The 21,891-nt window shown below is 37.4% G+C and overlaps 5 protein-coding genes across 7 annotated transcripts; 3 read left to right on the top strand and 2 right to left on the bottom strand.

Annotated features, from left to right (window-relative positions):
- Positions 1 to 107: 107 nt before the first annotated feature.
- On the top strand, positions 108 to 3,026 carry LOC140783878 (choline-phosphate cytidylyltransferase 2-like). The gene is made up of 8 exons (XM_073130970.1): positions 108 to 466; positions 657 to 770; positions 1,149 to 1,244; positions 1,740 to 1,782; positions 1,881 to 2,036; positions 2,178 to 2,246; positions 2,462 to 2,548; positions 2,737 to 3,026. The coding sequence occupies exons 1-8, from the start codon at positions 183 to 185 to the stop codon at positions 2,830 to 2,832; spliced, it is 945 nt and encodes a 314-aa protein (XP_072987071.1). The 5' UTR covers positions 108 to 182; the 3' UTR covers positions 2,833 to 3,026.
- Positions 3,027 to 4,769: 1,743 nt separating this feature from the next.
- LOC140783877 (plastidal glycolate/glycerate translocator 1, chloroplastic-like) lies at positions 4,770 to 8,631 on the top strand. The gene is made up of 8 exons (XM_073130969.1): positions 4,770 to 4,929; positions 5,018 to 5,333; positions 5,766 to 6,027; positions 6,119 to 6,234; positions 6,849 to 6,958; positions 7,208 to 7,385; positions 7,871 to 8,000; positions 8,200 to 8,631. Exons 1-8 carry the CDS (start codon positions 4,801 to 4,803, stop codon positions 8,348 to 8,350), a joined length of 1,392 nt encoding a protein of 463 aa, XP_072987070.1. The 5' UTR covers positions 4,770 to 4,800; the 3' UTR covers positions 8,351 to 8,631.
- A 364-nt stretch (positions 8,632 to 8,995) lies between these two features.
- LOC140783880 (protein BASIC PENTACYSTEINE7-like) lies at positions 8,996 to 11,259 on the top strand. Of its 3 annotated transcripts, none has more exons than XM_073130972.1 (2): positions 8,996 to 9,396; positions 10,125 to 11,259. In XM_073130972.1, exon 2 carries the CDS (start codon positions 10,143 to 10,145, stop codon positions 10,950 to 10,952), a length of 810 nt encoding a protein of 269 aa, XP_072987073.1. In that variant the 5' UTR covers positions 8,996 to 9,396; positions 10,125 to 10,142; the 3' UTR covers positions 10,953 to 11,259. The 3 variants fall into 3 exon arrangements, with proteins under 3 accessions (XP_072987073.1, XP_072987074.1, XP_072987076.1); XM_073130973.1 differs by having other exon boundaries at positions 9,166 to 9,396; positions 10,116 to 11,259; XM_073130975.1 differs by lacking the exon at positions 8,996 to 9,396 and adding an exon at positions 9,983 to 9,997 and having other exon boundaries at positions 10,116 to 11,259.
- A 470-nt stretch (positions 11,260 to 11,729) lies between these two features.
- LOC140783876 (phosphoribulokinase, chloroplastic-like) lies at positions 11,730 to 14,221 on the bottom strand. The gene is made up of 5 exons (XM_073130968.1): positions 13,428 to 14,221; positions 13,068 to 13,152; positions 12,902 to 12,986; positions 12,578 to 12,822; positions 11,730 to 12,195 (listed from the first exon to the last, which is right to left on the bottom strand). Exons 1-5 carry the CDS (start codon positions 13,979 to 13,981, stop codon positions 11,944 to 11,946), a joined length of 1,221 nt encoding a protein of 406 aa, XP_072987069.1. The 5' UTR covers positions 13,982 to 14,221; the 3' UTR covers positions 11,730 to 11,943.
- A 1,194-nt stretch (positions 14,222 to 15,415) lies between these two features.
- LOC140783879 (secretory carrier-associated membrane protein 6) lies at positions 15,416 to 21,277 on the bottom strand. The gene is made up of 12 exons (XM_073130971.1): positions 21,066 to 21,277; positions 20,642 to 20,752; positions 20,495 to 20,557; positions 20,262 to 20,295; positions 20,052 to 20,174; positions 18,599 to 18,661; positions 18,267 to 18,360; positions 17,979 to 18,024; positions 17,804 to 17,871; positions 17,341 to 17,389; positions 16,666 to 16,731; positions 15,416 to 15,775 (listed from the first exon to the last, which is right to left on the bottom strand). The coding sequence occupies exons 1-12, from the start codon at positions 21,123 to 21,125 to the stop codon at positions 15,743 to 15,745; spliced, it is 810 nt and encodes a 269-aa protein (XP_072987072.1). The 5' UTR covers positions 21,126 to 21,277; the 3' UTR covers positions 15,416 to 15,742.
- Positions 21,278 to 21,891: the final 614 nt, after the last annotated feature.

Raw genomic sequence — 21,891 nt, 5'->3', positions numbered from 1 at the left:
TAGACTTTCACGCGTCAAATCTAGGTGGGTGAAATATATAATCACGTTGGACCCCACCCCTACCTCAGACCTTCAATAACAAAATCGACATCTATGCAGCTATCTTTACATTAATGCCCTTGCAAAGGGGGAAATGTCTGAGGGTTGTTTTGTAAATTAGCTCCTCAGCCCACGGGAGATTTATGAGCCTCCAATGTACAATTTCGAACTCGGAGATCTCCTCAAGAAGAGCAAGTCATTGCGGCGAAGGTCCTCCGATGGCGCGAAAGATTCCTCGGAAGCGGCAGGGTGGTGGTCCGAAGGAGTCTGGATCGCCGGCAAAGCCGACCTCCCGGCCCGAGCAGTCGCCGCAGAAGGAGAGGGAGGAAAAGGCGCCGGAGGACCGCCCGGTTCGCGTCTACGCCGATGGGATCTACGATCTTTTCCACTTCGGCCACGCCCGGGCTCTCGAGCAGGCCAAGATACTGTGAGATCTCGTCCTTATTAATAGGAATTATTACAGGAATTAATTGTGTTCACACGTCAATGAAGTAGGCGTGGGACTTTTTTTTTCCTAATGTCAAATTTTGCGTGAAATTATGAGGTCTATTTACTTTCATCGATTTGTTTCTCTGACCAATTTATTTACTAGTTGCAATTTGACATTTTTCCTGCAGATTTCCGAACACCTACCTACTCGTTGGTTGTTGCAATGATGAGATCACTCACAGGTACAAGGGGAAAACCGTCATGACCGAGTCCGAACGCTACGAATCCCTCCGTCACTGCAAGTATGTGTATTCCATAGGTTTCCATGGCATAATTTTATCTATCTCTTTCTCTTTGCCTCGAAATTTTATGGTATTTTCATTAATAACAACCTCAAAGAAATTTTCCATTTTACTTTCCCATGGTTGAGGTGGAAACTTTCTAGTTTTCTATCCTACTTTGGTTTTACTATAGTTTTTTCTTTTGTTAGATGAAGTTCTATTAGTATTATTAACATTATGAATCAATTTTATGGCCAGCAATAGATGCTATGATGTGCCATTTACTTGAGTCTTACAACTCTTCTTTCTTTAGCTCTGTATCACTAAAACTATGCTCTTTTGAGTGACACAATGTGCACCGATTTTGTTAATTAATTTGCTACAAAATTTTCGTTGTAGGTGGGTGGATGAGGTCATTCCTGATGCTCCATGGGTCATCACAAAGGAATTCCTTGAGAAACATAAGATTGACTACGTGGCTCATGATGCCCTTCCGTAAGATTCATCAACTTAAACTCAGCAGAGTTTATCTTCAGAAATTTCATCTTGACCAGAGAAGTCCTATTACCTCCTTAGACTTTAGTAACTAATTTAGTCATACTAGTTCTTGGATAGTGTGACGCTGTTAGCAATAGCTGGACGATAGAAAGCTTGATCATGAGGAGTGTAATAGTGTATCACCTTAGTGAAGTGACAATCTTTATTCTGTAGTTATAGAATTATTATTTTCATTTGATGCATATTTGGATTGTTAAAGAAACTTTGAGCGTATAAACTATTACTCACTGTTCTCTAGGGCCTACTCATTAGGAGAATCTGACTATTTAATAGAGCAACATTCTGCACTTCATTTTCAGTAAATTTAACCTTCTCGATGAACTGTTAGACCTGGTTCTTAGCAGAAGCTGCGTACATTTAGTTGAATCACATATTTTTATTTTGAATTGTTTGATATATTAACTCATCCTTGCAATCTGTGGCTCTTCGTAGATATGCAGACACAAGTGGGGCCGGAAATGATGTTTATGAATATGTTAGTTCTCTTCAAAGCTTACAGATAAGAATTCATTTTTCTGGTCAGTTGTTCAAATCAGTGTCTCATGCTTCATACGGTATTTTATCTGCCTTCAGGTTAAGTCTATTGGAAAATTTATGGAAACAAAGCGTACAGATGGAATATCCACATCAGACATCATAATGAGGATTCTGAAGGATTATAACCAATATGTAATGCGAAACTTAGCACGAGGATACACAAGGAAGGATCTCGGCGTGAGCTACGTGAAGGCATGATAATGGAAACCTTTTTTCTTTTCTTCTTTACTTCTAAATGATTAGGAGATAGGGTCACTGTTGAGTGACATTCTTTCTGAATACTAGGTGGCTTTGATATTCTTTCTTTCTAACCATAGATGTAACTTCTATCAGGAGAAACAATTGAGAGTGAACATGAAGATAACTAAGCTGCGTGAGACTGTGAAGGCACATCAAGAAAAGGTGGGAAAGAATAATCCCTTAGCAACCAAAACAAATTGTCATTGTTTACTTGCTGTACATGTGTAGTTTCACATTAAGAATCTGATACTGCAATGACAGGAACCTTGGCATTTCATGATTGACAACTAAAAAACCTTTTTCCTTTACGTTATAGATATATTCTTCTGTTCTGTTTAATTATCTCAACACTTTTGGTGTTCTCCTTTATTCTGCAGTTACATACAGTAGAGGGGTGGGTTGAGAATGCAGATCGGTGGGTTGCAGGTTTTCTTGAGAAGTTTGAGGAAAGATGCCATATCATGGTGAGTTGCCACACTTGACATATATACTGTTAGAATAACTCGTTCTTTCTGTTGTGTGGACATAAATATCTACAATTCTTAGGTGGAAAGATAATCTGGAAATTTACCTTTTACCTTTATTTTCTTATTTCTTTCTCTTCCAGTATGTCATAGACAGCATATTACAACTAATAATTATTTTTGCACAGGAAACTGCAATTAAGGACCGGATTCAGGAAGGACTGAGGAGGCAGTCAAGCAAAGAGATGAGTGCCAACCTTGTGCAAGAACTAGAAGTTTCATGAGATTCTTGACAATGAACTTGATAGATAGTTATGAAACAACTGATGAGTGAATGATATATAGTGATTATATTTCCGACGCTATCTTGTCACTTTTATAACGTCAAGTTGTGGATTGGTTGAACTGTTGTACTACATGGAAGCTACTGTTGCCACTCTCCAAAATTTTTGGCATTAAAATACATTAGTCTAAATCAGTGCACTTGTCTGATGATTGCCGTAGTCGTACTTTTTAGCATGACTCGATATACTGCAGAGACCCTTGTTATTTTCTGCTAATATCCTTTCATATCATTTACACCGCCATTTTTTTTTAAAACTTTTTCTCGTGACTAGCTGGTCCTAATGTCTCATATTCAGCTTGTGATCTAATCAAATTTTATTGTTCCTGTGGAATATCTTGTAATAAGTATATTGCATCTCTATACTATAAGACGTAGAAAAGGAATGTATATATTCATTCTAAGCCTTTTGCAACTCTCTTTCTCTCATTTCTAAATTGCCCCTCCACATCATTCTCTGTAATCTTCAACCCCTCTTCAAGAAATTTAAACTAGGGTTGAGCCCGCCTCCGATATTGTTTTTCGAGAGGTTTTTGATTTGTTTTCACTGCTATTAAAGAGAAAATATGTCTTTATAATTATTTATTAATTTCTAGGCTCAAGTTAAAATTGAGTGTGTTTTTTGTTATTATTCTAAAAGATGTAGTAGTTTTGTCTAAGTTAATTCAGGTTGTTACATAAAAAATATTAAACAAAATAAAAAAAACTCAAATTACAAAAAATTTCAGAAATAGGATGTTAATAAAAAATACAAAAAGAAGTATAAAATATGATTTTTTTTTTTAAATTCTCCATTTCTTTAAAAGATCCAAAAACATTTTTGAAACAGGTGCCCCTACTACAATAGAAACAGGTGACCTCCTGAAGAAGATCCAAAAACATTTAATATTGCTTTTGAAACAGGTGTCCTGTGACACTGAATAATTAGTGTTATTGAAACAGGTGGCCCTTGACTAATTTAAATCATTTTAAACTTTGAAGCAAGTCAAACCCATATTAACCGTTAAATTTAATAAGAAATCATTGGACTAAATCTTTGAGATGTTTCTGATTTGCAAAATCAGATCAGTACTTCACAAGTGCAGCATCTATTTCAACAGTGACAAAGCAAAAGAGAAGCAAAAATTTATAATTTTTTAAATTAAAAAAAAATAAACAGTTGTGATTCTTTACTGATTGAAAAAAAATATATTTACAAAATATAATAATAATAATAATAATAAAATTTTAAAGTGACGGGAAATAAATACCATTGAACATGTGACACTTAATTCTCCTTTGGGAATCATAAGGGATAGCACGTGTCCATATCAAAACTTAGGCTTCATCTATTTGACGCCTTCCCCTAGTAATTGCCTTCCCAGTTCACAACCTGCACATAAATAGTTTCCAAGCTATTAATATCACCTTCCTTTCCCCATTAATTTTGACATAAATTTGATGCAAAAATCGCCGTAAAAGCTCCCCAAATCTCCAGTCTCCACCAAAGAGGAAGTATTCATCTTCTCTGCCACGTTTCAAACCCCACAATGTCGGCATTGAGCCGCGAGTGTTTTAAAACGAATTCAAATAAGATAACGGTCACTAACTTCCAAATTTCCCGGGGAAACGATTCCCACTAGTTAGTAACGACCGTTTGATTGAAAGAGAGCGACCCTGCTACATCTACCTCCATCCACAGAACTCAATTCCCACAAGATGTTCGATGAAATAGAAAGACGTCACGACTGAGGAAGCTTCCTCCCCTACACTATCTCTCGACGTCTGCTGCTTCTCCTGTCTCATTCCATCCACCTTTCTCAGCTCTGACCTTCACCAGATCAGTCCTCAGAAAGCCTTCGGACTCTTTATAACCTTTGTGCAGGTACCTTTTTCATCTCATTTCAAGATAGGTATCGTTTTGCCAACCATGAAATCAAAATTGGGATTTGGGCATATGGGTTATCACGGGATGAACCGTGAGATTCTGATCCCGCTGAATTCTACGGACATCATCGACGGTGCCCGTGCTACACTTTGGTGTAGATCAGCATTAATTGTGGGTGTAGTTCGGCATCAATTGCATTTCAATGGTTTATTGTATCAGATGATTGATGGTTGGATACTGATAAATGAGTTTGTTCCAGGTTGTTAAGTTCTTGCACTTGGTTACATCGTTGGTGTTGATTCTTGCCTTGGATAAGCTTCTCGAGAAGGCCTTTGTTGCGGCTTCTATTAAGTTTCCAAGTGCTCTATTTGGGATGTTTTGTGTGTTCTCTCTCCTGATGATCTTGGATTGTATTGCACCTTCTGCTGTGACGGGTTTCATGAACTTCTTTGAACCAGCTACAATGTTCATCCACAGGTGGCTTCCACTGTTCTATGTTCCGTCATTGGTGGTTTTGCCTCTGGCTGTGAAGGATGTTCCCGAATCTTCAGGGCTAAAGATTTGTTTAATCCTTGGTATGTAGCTTCTTTGATCACTTTGAAAGAAGCAGAATACCAGAAGGACATAAGTATAACTAACTCCAATGAAGGACACTTTGAATGTATTAATGGTTTGCAAGGTTTAATTGCTTCTCCATAACAAAATTGAGGAGCTTTATTTCAGAAACAAGATAGATGACCTTGAAATGTACAACCAGAAATACTTCTGATCATCTCAGGGATATAATATTTTTAGACTAGTCTAGACCATGAATTTTCATGAAAAAATCACGTATGGATTCTGCTCAATTACTGAAAAATCTACCATGCTGAATAATCAATACATAGCATTATGTTGAATAACTATAGGTAGTTGGCAATTTATCAGGAAATATATGTTTATTGTATATCTCATTTTGAGCTTATCATTTTCTTTCACAATCAGTTCCCCTTCTTCTCTTTTGCTAGTTTGTGGCTGGCTGGCTTCCCTTTCAGTTGCAGGATACACAGCCATGGCTGTGAGACGAATTGTGAAGACTGAGATGATACCAGCTGAGCCCATGCCAAAACCTTCTCCATTTACATTAGTGGAGCTTTGGGCATGGACAGCTATTTTTTGTATAACATTTGCTCTTGCATTTGTTTTTCCAACAGCACTTGGTACAAGTGCAAGAACATGCCTTCCTTTCCTATTGGCTGCTACTGTCTTGGGATACATGGTTGGTTCTGGGTAATATGCTTCTCACACTTTTCCAAAAATCTCATCTATGTTGGATTTTTCGTGTAAGTGTGACCATTTATTTGCTTTACATTTGGTTCAGGTTGCCCTATGATGTCAAAATCGTGTTTCATCCAATTATCTGCTGTGCAGTTTCTGCAGATTTGGCAGCAATAGTGTATGGGTATCTCTCCCGGTCTGGAATGGATGCTGTTCTAGGTTTATAGCCTACTATTAATCTAACATTCTGAATTTACAAGTTTTCCATATATTTATAATGGATGTGAGATAACTTGAAATGTCTGAATGATGCACAAAATTACTCGCACCTTCTGCTTCAGCCATATAATCAGTGCACAAGCTACAAAGAAGAACTCAGATTACATATTCCTTTACTCTTGCTTCATGGCTTTCCAACAATATCAGTTTCTTTTCTGGGACATTCTATTGCCTCTGCTGTCATCTTTACATACCCTGCAGTAATCAGCAACATATATCAGACTGTAGACTCCCCTCTAGTCTTCCTAATAGAAAGACAGTAGCTAGATGAACTTCTCACTTGCATGATGAATAGAAAGTTTGTGAAAAGCTGACATTTCAGAATTTTTCCTACAGAATTTGATCACATGTTAGTAGTGTTGTGCAGATAACATGAATGGAAACTTAGGTCCATGTCCTGGCTCAAAAAGTAAAGGAGAAAAGTTGTATGATTTGCCAAGAAAAAGAAAGATGCCCTATTATACTAAATTCTAGTTCTCTGCCTATGATTTATTTATTTTTTTGAGAGAATTCTTCTTTGTTATTCTAAAGAACTCCTAATACTTTTTTTTCAGGCAATTACCTCACCAATGTGTCATCAAATCCTGGGGCTGGTGACATTCTGATGGGTTTTCTGGGATCCGTTATTATATCATTTGCATTTTCAATGTTCAAACAAAAGAAGGCAACTTCTCAACTCCAAACATATATTCATTTTTATTTATTTATTTATTTATATATCATTATCGTTGCTGTTGTTTTCCATTTGCTGTTTGTATTTTTGTTGTTGAAGCTATTAGCTACGTAACTCATAATTTTGTCCTTTTTCATCCTTTCAGTAGATACAGTCCTATTAACTGCTAGACTGAGATTTTATATAGGACTTAATGTTGATTTTAACTGAAAAGTACTTCTCTTTTTTCTTGGCTAGTAGCTTGTGAAGAGACATGCTGCAGAAATTTTCACATCAGTCATGGTTGCAGCTATTTTTTCTCTATATTCAACTGCTTTTATGGGACGTCTGATTGGCCTCGAGCCAACATTGACGATATCAATTATACCAAGATGTATAACTGTGGCACTAGCTTTGAGCATAGTATCCTTCTTTGAAGGTAAGTTCTATTACAGTATTACTCACTGCACAGAGTTTTTGCCTCCTTATCTCTGGTAATGTCATTCATACATAACAATGAAGAAGGGGAAAAATTATTAGTGTTGGAACAAATGATAATTTGAAGTTCTCATTTGTACACCGATATGACTGGATTGAGAAGAAATTTAGTTATTGTAACACCTTGGGAATAATATGCGTACAAGAAAGTTAGATTAAATGTGAGAAGTATGAGAAGAAGGTGAAAATGTCGATCACAAATGAATCTCAATTCGAGTATGAACCGTATAGATTTAGTGAAAATGGATCCTATATCTGATCCCAGCAGATGAGTCTCATGGCTTTGTGATTGTTGAATAGTTCCCTAAATATGATCCGGACAGTGCTTCAATTTCAAATAGACAAAAATCTTGCATTTCCAATTTTGTTCTATATTATTTGGTATCATTCATCTGGTATCTGATTGTTTGATTTCACGCGGCATAGGTGCAAATACGTCTCTTACTGCTGCTGTGGTTGTTCTCACCGGTCTCATTGGGGCAAATTTTGTCCAAGCAGTGATGGATAAACTTCGTTTGCATGATCCTATTGTCAGAGGAATTGCAACAGCTTCAAGGTACAACCTTAATCTTCTCTTTTTAGTACAGTTTGCTGCTCAACATATTCCTGAAATAAGTTTCTGAATTGTGTTTCCATTGATATGAGTTCTTAAAGACTGCCAGATTTAATCATGAAATGTACAGCTAAACATATAATTTGATCTGTTTATTATCTATGGAAAATTTTAAAGTTGAACTACTCTGTTCTCCAACTAGTGCCCATGGACTTGGGACAGCAGCATTGTCAGCTAAGGAACCTGAGGCTCTTCCATTTTGTGCCATTGCTTATGCTCTGACTGGTATATGTGGTACACTAATTTGCTCAGTTCCTGTGGTGAGGCAAAGCTTACTAATGGTAGCTGGATGAAAGATGTTGGGTACTTGACTTCAAATTATACTCTCATGTAATCTGGATATCTAGAGGTGTTCTACTGGAAAATTCTTGTGAAATCACAAGAATAGTAAAAGGATCAAGATAGCATTCAACAACTATGTTAGAATGTTCTTAGCTTATGTATAGTAAGTGATAAATATATGTGTGTGCAATCATGTTAAGAAAGGTAGCCAGTGAGGATTTTTTTTTCTTCTTTTATTCTTCGTGTAATCAAGAATGCTTATATCTCATGTAAGTAGAACGTGCATTTAAAATTTTGTCCTTCTACAGTTTTTATCTGATTAAAGCATTCACCAAGATCTGAGAATGGAAATAATGCTCTATGTCTCCTCTCAGCATCTCCTATATTTTAAATGCTCTGAAAAGAAGGAAAAGAAAGAAGTGCTATAGCTCATCGCTGACACAAATCTCAAAAAAAAGTCATATAACATCAATTCACCATGCGACCCCATCTGTCTGTCTGGGCCACCAAAGGAGCTCAGACACATATATCTCTGTGAAATGACTAAACTATCCCCCATAAGTCTTTCTCAGCATCCACTCATTCCAAGTTTTCAACAACCTTGCTGATATGCTGGGGTTGGTATTTAATCAGACCCTGACAAAGAATTTATGCACAAAAAGTAAGCACTGCTAAGTCCTAATTGCCCTCAAGTGCATAAAATAATTATCCAAGAATGATAAGGTAAATTGGTGATTGTGGACGGTTTCATGGGGTGTAATCTGAATCCCAAGTAACCAGGCAGCAGTATCTAGTATAGTAGAGGTCCCCCACTCCATAAAAACTCAGTTGGGCTCCCTTTTATGCTATTGGTGCAATGCCCATTAAAAAGACGAGAAAGAACACAGCCCACCTCCTCTTTTCCTCAGCTTTCTGAACTACTCCACCCCTGCAACAGAGAAGGTTTATGGCTCGTATTTAATGATGTGAGAACTGCTATTTTTTGCGCAAGGGGGAATAATGTGGACTGAGAGCAAAGGTGAAGGTAGAATGGCTTCTCAGGCAGCTTTCTCTTGATGTAAGTTTTACTGTTTGCAGTGATCTTGATGGCCTTCTCTTCTTCCATTTTCTCTTCTATTTTCGCATGACTGTATGACTGCTACTTTTCTTGTGACTTTTGCTCTGTGTTTCTTTATGGTTGGTCGTGTCCTGGTGAGAGTTTAATATGTTTGCTTTTGCTCATGGTTTCGATCTTTCTGTGAAGTGTGTTTTGGGAGCCCTTGTTTGCCTTTCTGTGTTCTAATGCGATCTTATGCTCTCATGAGTTCAAATCTATGTGGGATTCTGTTCTTGCCTTTTCTGATTTAACTTCTGGTTACATGGTAAATTGTTGGCTGCTTAAAAGAGGCTCCTTTGCCCTTGAAATATTTGACTACAAGATGGTAAAATTGTTTTTCTTTCTTCTTCTTTTTTTTTGTTTTGTTAGTAGATTATGTGCTAAAGTGCTTAAGTCCAGTTTGTTTGCTTGTGTACAGGTTTTTTTTTTTTTTTTTTTTTTCTCTCTCAAATTTGGACAAGTGAGTATTACTTCTGCTTTTTATACCCATTGGACTAAGGCTATAGGTAGACACATAATGGAGGTGGCTACTTTTATAGATGAAATTTCTCTTCTTGTTTGGGTATGTTTTGGAGAACTCCTTTCCTTTTTTTTCTTCTCTTTGCTGTGCTGTTGGTCATATGCTTCAACTCAATGTTGGTTTAATTTCTTCCTGGACTGCTGTTTGAGAACTAACTCAGGTAGATTAGTGTGTTCTGTTGGGATCCATGGATGGAAGAGGAAGGCTTGGTCAAAGGAGCTGGGAATTTTCAGATCAGGATGAGCATGCTGACTTAATGCTAAAGCACGGATCAAGTGTTCCAGTTCCCTACAGTGTTATTTCTGGACACCATGAGACTTCTTTGAAGATGAGTTGCTATCCTGATAGAGATTCTGTAGTTGGGGAACGCAACTCTGAAGCATCTGCGATGGACTTCTCTTGGATTTCTCAGAGAACCAAGAACATAGTTCAGGCAAGTCCTATAAGTTCTGCAATGATTGACACACGCAACATGACAACCACGACGGAAGAATTGCAGAATGGTGAGTTTAAGGCCAAGCCGCAGAAGGTTAAAAAACAACAATCTTCCACAAAGAAGGATAGCCATGTTGCCACCAAAGCATTGAGGCCAAAAGAGCCAAAGAAAAGACCCTCAGGGTCTACAAAGAAGAAGGGAAGTTCTGTCCCATCTGGAAGGCGTGAGAAGAAGAATCAAGAGAGTGGTTTCGAGGGAGTACTTAATTTTTCAAGTGTTCCTCCACCTGTATGCTCATGTACCGGGGTGTCTCGACAATGTTATAGATGGGGATCTGGTGGGTGGCAGTCATCTTGTTGTACTACAAGCATATCTGAGTATCCTCTTCCGATGAGCCCCTCCAGGCCTGGTGCACGACTGGCTGGAAGAAAGATGAGCATCGGCGCATATGGGAAGCTTCTTCAGAGACTTGCTGCCGAAGGACATGATCTTTCATATGCAGTTGACTTGAAGGATCACTGGGCAAGGCATGGTACTAACAAGTTTGTTACAATCAGGTAGTGATGGAAATTATTAGCAGTATTAACTTCCTCATTCTTGCTGATATGAGTAAATATGCCTTTAGATGGACTTATTCATATCTGAAACCTTTTTGTGCAAGTAGTTGAAGTGTATTATATCAAAAGATCTAGGGAACTAATATTAAGGTAAGTCATGCATCCGTGTGAATGTTTTCCATGGCATTGATCACTTTTGCTCTTTTATGTTTTGAGATGGCTATCTGCAGATATAATTAAAGCATGAAGCACTGTATGTGGGTGATTGTCATGACTATTGATTGCAAAAATACTAGCATGACTTTTCCAAACTTTTTTACATTCTCAGTTTGTGAAAAATTCTCGAGCATTCTTTCACTTGTAGTTCTTTTTTCTCTTGGTCAGCTTAGCCATTTGAAATTAGAGCAGGGAGATGAAGAGATTATTAAGATTACAAGGTTATATTAAATGTCTGATAGACTTTCAGTATGGGGTGCTGCCTACAGTATCTGAATGTTTTCCTTGATGCAACTGGAGGTTATACTTAAGAATTCCATTTTCCATTGTTCTGTTGTTGTTGAGAGATTAACGCATATGATTAATGCTTCCTGATCTTTATCTGAAGAGGTTTGGTAACTCTACCTTGTCCATAGTTCAACAGTTAGGATGCTGATAGCCTTTTCAGTACAGTACAGTAGAATAACAGTACGACTTCTCGAATGGATGTATAATCTTGTAAGTAGTTGTGATTGAGGGCAACTCTGCAAGGCCTACTGAAACTTATACCTATTTGGACAGTTCATGACCAATATGATGTCTATTTGGATTAGAAGACAGACAGGCAGGCAGGCATTGCTTTACTTTCTACAGAAAATGGTAATCTTGCAATGTCCTTTCCTCCCCCCCTATATTACAGAATCCAAGAGAATAACAAGAAGTGTAAATATTAATGCTCCAATCTTAAGATGATAACATGAGACTGAAAATTTCGATATGCCCTCGGAAAGTGGAGCAAATCAAACTTTAGCTGCTTCAGCTGGAGCAGCAGCCTTCTCAGAGATGAGTTGTTCATAGAGATCTCGTATTTTCAATCCGACAATCGTCTGGAAAAGACCAGTGCCATTGTTGCTCCCAGGGAAGTCTGCATGCTTCAACATCTGCTGTGTCACCTCTCCATAAAACTTTGTTGAGAGGCTGCTCAGATGGCTCTCCACATATATGAGCTCATCTAATCTGTCAAACTGCCCATCCATCTCCAAAACTGAGACCTAACAATCAAAGGACAAAAGCCAGATAAAGTTCCCTGCAGCTCCAAATAAGTTTGTTTGATCTTGCTTCACATAGAAAATTAGGCCTTAACTTCCACACACAAAAAAAGGGCTCAAACTTGAAAACTATATCTAGCACTGCCACATTTTGTGCTTATTCGAGCATTATCAACTTGTCTACGTTGAACCTTTAAACCTATATTTCATTTCTATTCACCAAAAGCGCCAGGGTTTTCAGACTATTCTAACAGTATGGTTGAAAATGTAAGGTGTGGAACATAATAAACTCCAAGTGCATGGTTTGACATATTACTTCTCTTACAGAATTACAGCATTAAAAGTACCATAAAACTAGGTATGAGCGTCAAAGATAATTAATTACCTCATTAGAGAAGTAACTTTCTGGACCATAGAAGAACTTGATGCCGGGGTATGAGCAAGTTAACTTCCTCCCACATGGAATCCAACTGATCGTCGAGCCTTCGTCGAACAAGTAAACTGGACTGAAATATTTCACACCTTCCTTCATTATTAATCGGACGCGCAAAACCTTCCCTTCGTTATCATCAGGAATTAATTGAGTTGGCAAAACTTCAATAACTGCATCAGCATACTTCTTCTGTGGATCTGCCAGGAAAAGAAAATTAGGGTGTTGCATGAAAATTTTCACAAGAAAAATAACAATGGTGATTGAGATTTACAGTACCAATATAAGCGTCGAAATCGGGTTTCCGGGCTTCAATGCTAGCCTTGATGCTCTCAAGGCTGTGTCCACGTTCTGCCATATCTCTCTGCCATTTCACAGAGTGAGTTTCAGCACTTTGATGATTGAAGCAAATAAAACCAGCAATGGTTCCAAGAAATTGACTGACCTGAATCTTCCATGCAAACTTAACCTCATTGCTGATGTCCAAGTAGATGCTGAAGTCCAACAGATCCCTCACTCGCTGGTCATACCTGAATTCATAATATGGATGACATAAATCTATGAGTATGTATGATGATCTACATGTAACTCTTACATGCTTTGATAAGGTTTTCTCGACATGAACGAAATGATTAATTCTTCAGTTCAGCATCACTCTAATTAATTTGAAAAAGGAACTCGATCATTATCAAATTAGGAGATGGCGAGATCATATTAAAGAAAGGTTCTTCTGTTCAGATAGAAAAAGAAAAAGGAAAAAATAATAATAAGTGGCTATTTAGAGAATGAGATTAGAAAAGCTCACATTGGGTGGAGTCCTTCAATGACGAGGATCTTGGGAGGCTTGATGAGCTCAGGTGGGTCAAGAAGTCCAGAGACATGGTTGTATATGGGCTTCTCGACAGCAACCCCTTCCTTGAGTGCCTTGACCTGCTCATACATGAGGTCAAAGTCGTTGGCCCTTGGGTCCAAAGCAGTCACCCCCTTCTCCTTCCTCCCTGTTCTATCCAAAGAATGGTAGTCATCCAAGCATATCACTGTGGTGGTGTCACTGATCAATGTGTTGGAATCTGGGTTTCCTCCCTTTGGTGGCTCTGCTGCACCACCGAACACACTTGTCAACCTCCTCATGAAGGTGCTCTTCCCACACCCGGAGTCTGCTGCTAACCCAATCACCACTGTCTTTGCCTCGCCAGAGCATGACACCTCAAAGCTGTTGGTGCCACTTCTTCTTCTGATCCTTCCACTGGTGAAGAAGATTACCTGCCTCTGGTGGAAGCCTAAGTGGGTCTTTGTCGGGCTGGAGATGGAGCATGGTGAGTGGAGGGAAGGGGTGCTGTAGACTGCGCAAATTGCCATCTTGGATGGGGGTTCAGAAGTGGCTTCTTCTTCTTTCCCTTCAAGCCTTCTGATAGTGAAGGAAGGAAGGAAAGAAAGAAAGAAGATAGAGGGATGGTGTTTGTGTCCTCTTCTTTTTGATGAGATCAAGGGGGAGTAACTGAAAGCTTGTTTTGTTTCTCTTTTTTCTTTTCTTCGAAAGAAAAATGTTTTAATTGTCTCGGTATATGTGGTTATTTTAGATGCATTTTGTTTGATAATGCCACTGGGTGCACACAAAGTTGGGGAGATTATTGAGGTCCAAGAACTAAGGATAAGTTGGATGAGCTTAATGACTCTATTAACCATCTCATTCTGGAGTCAAGAAAAGAAAAACGAAGTATTAAAGTTTTTATTTTTTTTGGGGGGGGGAGGGGGGGTTCTTTTCCATAATTTTCCTAGCGTCGTATGTATGACTTCCTTGTTGATTAGGTGATGGGTATGACGGGCAGGGGACGCATGGAGAAAGCTTGGTGGTTATTCCATGGATCTAGATATGGTCATGCCACGTGGCAATAAAAGCATGGCCGATTAGAGATGAGGGAATGAAGGGTGGGGGGTTGAAGGTGGATACGTACCTCAAGAGATGCTTTTGGAGAGGGGGGTCCCAATCCCATTCTTCAATCTGATAGTCACCATTTTTATTTGGAAACTGGAATAAGCAACCTCAGAAAATGTAAGCTCCTAAAAAAATTAACAAAAACCAAAAAAAGAAACCTTGCATTTCTCTCCTCTGACCTGCTTGATCATGTAGTTAGCTAATTGAGCAGTGCTGTGGGACAGCATCATGTGGCTCGTCTAATATATTTCTGTGAGTTGATTGAGCTAATTAATTGACTTCCACAACAGCTCCAACAGATCATTCAGTCAGTGAGCACCTAATTGATGCTTCTTGACATGGCATTTGTAGAGTATTGCAGTACATACGGTGATAGTTGAACTAGTCACATTTTATTCCCCTCTCGGTGATATCTATGTCTAGGAAATGGAAATTGTCCGAAGCCAGATTTCTGCTGAAGCTCCAAGAGGGAATACAACAACCTGCCAAATAATTTACGGAAATTCATGGATAGATACAATGCCTGCTGAGTCCACAGGGTCGTTTCTAAAATTTTACCGTCTCAACTTCCTATATATCGCACTCCTAGCACTATACGAGGCTAATGATGCAGCTCATATGAGAAGTGACGCCAAAAAAATTTGAAGTTTTAAGCACAACTATAACTCAATTACGGAAAGTCCAAATGGCACATCACATAATTAATATAGATAATAGAAATAAGCAAGAGGTACCAAGCAAGCCTCGACTTATCCAAGTAAAACCAATCATACAATGTTACTTTCTTCAACCGCACCACAACAGTATATTCCCACTTTACTCATTGGTTTGACCAGATTTCTAGATTAAAAAAAAAATTTAATAAAAAAAGCATCTATTACTGTTCAAAAACGGAATAAAACAGAAAACAGGGTTCCCAACAAGTTCAGTTCAGTCCAGTCAGCATGGTAAACAAAGTTTGAGTCAAAAAAATAAAATAAAAGGGAAAACTTAATTAATCAATTACAGATACTATATTTACTGCCAGAATTCTTAAAACCCATATTCTATCAACTTGCAAACAATTTCTAACCGAACAAAGGGAAACAGCTGGGAAAAACAGCAAGCAATGATAGCGTATATCCACAAAACTCAAGGACCAGGATGCTAACATGGATCTTCCAAGCTTTCTTCGAGCAGCAGATTCATTTGTGCCCTCTAAAATACATATAAACTTTCTGCATACACAGAAATAGAATGATGATCAGCATTGACTTCAATATATGCATGATAAGCTCCTATAGACAATCTGCAATATTTGCATACAAAAGAAAGAATTTGTGGAAGTAAATGATGTTAGCAGAAAACAATGAAACTGACTTCTGTTTAATGTTAAGGGAACAAGGTCAATTATCCTTCAAAGTATGCTGTTTCAGCATACTGGTGCTCACAAGTGAATGAGTGATGGTCACAATAAAATCAACAAAACTTGGGGATATTTTCCTAATGACAGAGAATGATTTCGCATGCACTTAGCATCTATTTCCAATGCATTTCTTGAGTTGCTCAATTTTCTTGCACCACTTTCCTTATTTCTGAAATTTGGAACTAGGAGCTATGCTTGAACAAGACAGATGATGCTCATACATGGTTGCTAACGGTATACAAGTTCATAACCAATATCATTAATTGCATTGAGATGCTCACAAGACATGAATTTTAGGGATATTCACAAAATCATTGACATATTTCATGTGCTGACAAGGGCTATACTTAGGAGAGAATGAGATCAAACATTCTTCTTCCCTAACCAAATTTGACTGGCAAAAACTACAAAAAGAAAATCTCTGGATCAAGCGCCCATGCCAGTACGTGACAGCAGAGGGGGCATTGGGCACAGCATATGCCATGACAACATGCTGCTCTTCTTGACTTCCCACACTACTTCATAATCACTACTTGGCATGGTGAACCAGTCTCGCTGAGCACTCAAGGTATCAATTGTTTATATGTGTGCAATATCAGATAAGAATTACGTATTTCTGCATTTCTTTTTTGAGCATGTCAATGTATGTTAGATATGAAAATTTTTTCATACATCAAGGAGTGATAGGATTCTAGCACAAACCTGAAGTACCCACAGGCTCAAAAGTGATTCCAAGCAAAATAAACCAAAGCCGACCAAGTAAAAGATCTGCAATTGCACCAAGATTCATTTGTTAAAGACTTGTGCAAAAAAATAAAGTGAACTCTGATATAAGAGAAATAGATGCAGAAAGTTTTATCTATGAACTATCTCATAAGCTCATAAAGAATGAAAAGGTACATATATGAATAAAATATATTTACATGATTAGGTATACATCATCAGTACAAATATCTCATAAGCTTATATGCTGTAACATAACAAATGATGCGCTTATAAGTGCAGTACAAAACCCACATCCTCATTCATAACCATACTCACTGGCAAACTCAGTCACAAATGCAGGATGGAAATACCATGTTTCTTTACATGGTCACCAGCAATGAGTATGAAATATACATCCTATAATTTTGCGGCGTAGCGGTGTACAAAATATTCTTATTTCCCTTCATAGAAGGGTCTTGTGGAAGCAAAGAGAATATCTTAGTGAACCATAACAAAGAGACAGTAATCATGAACCTTGTCTGTAACATACAATCCCATACTGTGCTATAGAGACACAATGTTTAGGAATAGCAGGAAGAAAGTAATTGCCTAATGTTCAATACCATTAGTTGATCAAAGTTTTCTTCATGAAAAAATAGCAATTAGACTTACCCCCACTATCAGATGATCGGAGAAGGTATCAATTGCAGCTAGGATGCCCCTGAAAGCAGAATAAAACCTTGCATCAGTACTGAAGATATATGGAAACTTCAACTCCCCTAGATTTGTCCATAAGAGAAAAATAAGCACATGCATTGAGTACTTTAAGTCAAATGCTAGTAAGAATTGGGTAAGTTTTTCTTCAGAGAGTTGAAAGGGTGACAAGAAAGCCAATAAGAAAACCTTCAACAACTAGGTGATGGTGGCCAAGTTTAAGATAAGAAAAGCAGTTCCAGGTGTAGAATATGCTCAAATTAAATCTGAAGATATCAGTTTCCACTAACTTCTATCAAATCTGAAGGAACTCAAAACCAGACTACACAAAGACGAAATACAAACAAACTCCAAGATGTCAACTCCAAACCAACAATAGCTACTTCAACATAAGAATTAGTAAAATAAGATGATCACTTACGTTAATGATTTTCCATGAAAAACAATAGGAGGGGCAATGGCAGCAAAGATACAAAACCCAATGTGGAGCTGCAGCAATAAGAAATAGAATATCAGCAGGTTAAGTTGAGATACCCTATACAGAATTAATACTCAGAAAAAAAAAATTATCAGCACAATGTCAATCAAGAAATTACCAGGTACAAAAGAAAAAACCAGCTAAACTTAACAGCGCTATCAGTCCTGTTTAACAAAAAAAAAGGAGAGAAAAGAATAAATAAAAGAGGAGGAATCAAGTCAATTCCAGGTGATTCGATCACAAAGTGGTGTTTCATTTTTACCTGTCAGCTATCAACAGAATGAAGTATTTAATACCAATTAGTACCATTAAGGCAGTAACTACATCAGACAAGCCTAGGTAGGACAACATACAACTAAATGTGGAAAGCAGTAGCAGCCTACATTATTAAACATTGACAACAGACCTCATTGCACGATACAGCGGCCTGTACCACAGGACATATGAAAGAGGAACTCCAAGTAAAGCATATATAGTTGCAAGAAAGAAAATTTTGACACCTGCAGGAAAAAAGAGAGAAAAAAAAACCAACTTAACCAAGTTATCATCACATGATGTTCTGAATAATGCTAAACGGATCAGTGTACTTTGGGTAAGGCAAACTGAAGGTTTTATATTTTTGTTAATTATGAAAAAGTAAAGATGAATTTTCATGTGCCTAATCACCACATAAATGCAAGCAAGCATGGACATAAGCAACTCGAAACAAAAATGGAAAAAAGCAGATGTTAAGCTTACCTCCCCCTTTAATCCAGCAGACCATAACAGCAAGGAGATTCCATGATAGACAGAGGACAATTCCTGCCAATCATTGCAGAATAAGTGTTATAAATTATCCAACTAAAAGAAGTTATACTACAGTTTTTAGTATTCAGTAGGATATTAAAAAAACTTGAGATAAGACATATAAATTCATATCAAAAGATATTCTTCTAAAAAAATGTTTGGTTCTTACTGAAATTCTTAGAGGGTTTCCGCCATTTTTAAAAAAAATTGGATCAAGCTGGTAAAATTAATATGGAATTGGATTAGTTATCCTGTAGGTCTCACATAATCTCATATTTGATATGAAATTAATATATGGGATTAGAAGTCCAAACTGAATGCCGTATCTCCCAAAACGGGTATTTAGCATCCCTCCTAGGGGGTGGGATGATATATACCACGTGGAGTAATAACAATATTATTACTATATTGCCCTTATATAAGAAATAATAAATTTAGATATCTAAATAACAAAACTAACAATCTTAATTACTCAAATTTTATTTATTAGTATTTTATATTTTATATTTCTTTAAAGTATTGCTATATTAAAAAATTATCTTTTTATTATTAAACATTTTTATATAACTAATTCTATTATCTTATATTACTTTTGATTTTAATTCTGATTATTCTGAATTCAACGTGATTAGTTTTTATAATTAATATAATATAATTTAATGATATAATTTAAGTTTGAGATAATAAATAATAGCTTAAAATAGTAATTGACGTTACTATTTTTCTTTATTGAGGATAATAATGTAATTTTGTTTACTTATCCCATAAGTATAAACCAAACAGTAGATTAAAATTGCAATATGAGACTAGTAATCCAATGGAATATGTTATCCCTTGAAATAAGCCTAAGGATGACTTATAATCTCTTATTTAATCATAGAATCAAACGCACTCAGCAAGTGTAGATGGAGGATTGAAAAAAACATCTAATCTTGGGATTCATCTCGTCTATAAAGCATATATAATCTAAAGCTACATATCATGATAGAATCAAGACGCAAAATTACTGATTGTTTAAAAACTTGAACCCTCTGGGCTTTACACAGACCAAATATTGCACCAGATGTTACAAATAATGAAGTAGTACTGACTGAGTTACTTTCATGGTAATTTGAAAAACAATGACTAGTGTATAAGATAATTTGCTGCCTTCTTATTAGACTTACATGTTCATGTACATATCAGTACAACTAGGCACATGATTGCCATGGGATGATTGTCATGGGATGCAGCTCTACAAAAATGGCAATGTATATTTACTATTGGACAAATTTAAAGCAAGAAGACCAAGTAAACTATAAACATAGTGTAGCCTAGAATCATGAAGACATGGATAAAAAATATTGTAACTCGTCATTCAACAGTATACTACAAGTAAGGCTCACAAAGTAAGTCAACTACATACCTAGCCAACTTGCAAATGCTAGATATTGCAACCTTTGAGCATGGATTGGTATCTCCTCAGCAATATCATGATGAATGATTGGAAAAAGTGGGGGCCAGTTCTTGTCCTCCATGGAGACACCAGCTGAATTAACAAAGTAAATATTGAGCTACATATTAGATAAACAGACTTGTTGGGAATTAGTTCAATGCATTGAATACTGCTACATACCACTCTTTAGAGCTTCCTCCCTCCTTTTAATTTCCTTCGGTAGCAAAGAACTAATGTGTAAATAATTAAAATAACAAAAGGAATAGAAATCGAACCATATATGTGTATATCCTTAAGACAAGCAGTTGGAGCAAATACAATCAAAGATAATTTTGCTGTTTCCATTATCATGACACCGCGCAGCAAGAAAAGTGATGAAAGATTTTTTTTTTTATGCAGTTCTGAAGACTAACCATCTCTCTCCTTTTCAGATCTGCTTCCCATGAAGCAAGTTCCCTTGCCTTTTTCTTTGAATCCTGCAAATGCCAAAACACAATCCAATGAAACGAATCCATCAAACCAGGAATGATGCATGTATCAATTGCTCACGGAATACCTACATTAGCCGTATCGAGCGGTATGTCAACAGTGGCATCGTGCTTATTGCCGAAACCCACAGGCTCAGATGGCCGAAAAGGAAACTGCGACTTGGAGCCAGCACCGGCGCCATTCTATACAAGAATTAAACCACTCAAAAGAATAAAAATTCTGACCAAAATACCAAACATCTCAGCATTCTTATTTCTTCCAGATCTAAGCCGCAATACATCAATAACTAGGGTTTCTCCATTCTACATCGATTCCCCCGATTCCACTACCAAGATCAAGAACTAGCGCACTAACATTGGCCGATTCGGCAGCAGAATTACCATAGCTTCGCTAAATCAAGAACGATTAAAAGAAACGTCTAGAAAGAATCGACAACTAGGGCAGAGAAGGGTTTGAAGAAAGAAACAGAGGGATATGAAGATCGATGAGGATTACCGAGAAGGGATTGACTTCATCTTCTTCGTCGAAGGGGTTTGGATCGCCGCGGTGCTGCATCTTTCTTCTCGCTTCTTCTGGTAGATTTCCGGAAAGTGGGTTCACGAGTGGGCAGTGGAGTGAAGTGGACTTGCGGTTTCTTTTTTTTTTCTTATTTATTCTTTACTTTCTAAGGACTCGATGCGGAAGGCGGTCGCTTGCTTAACACGCGTAGCTTCTCCTCTTCCAACACTTTTACTTGTCCTTCAGATTCTCGTAATTTACCTTAAATGCCACCCAAATATTTTTTCCGAAGGACTTTGAGGAAGGGCAGATTCGTCAGTGTCCCTTTTACTTCGTTTTCAAATTATCGGGTTCGTCCATATAATTTGCTGATCCGCAAACCCGATACGATCCGACAAGATTTCTCGGATATGGATCTTATCATATTAATCTCTCTATATATACTAGTAAGATTAGGAGCGTAAGAGATGACAAGATGGTGATCTTAGTTTAGCTAATTCGTATCTACTGTTTTAATATTGCACGTAAAAAGAAAGGGAAAGAAATCTACTACCTTTTGCACAACTCGGGGTCACGTAAAAGACAAACTATCTTCCTAAAATATGCACCGACTGATACTACCATCCACCGTCCATTAGGTGGACGTCATGTCCCTTAATTAGCTGGGCCCATTTGGCAAATGTTAATAACAACTTAATTATGACTAATGTAACTCTTAATTATCTTAATGTTCCAACTCTTCCCACTCAAAATACCCCCCTTGTTCAAAAGCAATGAGATAAGGTAATTAAGGCTCCTCCTTTCTCTTTGTTGTTCTTTGTTA

This window comes from Typha latifolia, chromosome 3 (assembly GCF_019914945.1).
Source record: "Typha latifolia isolate L0001 chromosome 3, TyphaL0001v2, whole genome shotgun sequence".
Taxonomy (NCBI): Eukaryota; Viridiplantae; Streptophyta; class Magnoliopsida; order Poales; family Typhaceae; genus Typha; species Typha latifolia.
Note: the sequence above shows the minus strand (reverse complement) of the source record. Positions and strands in the feature narration are given on the sequence as shown.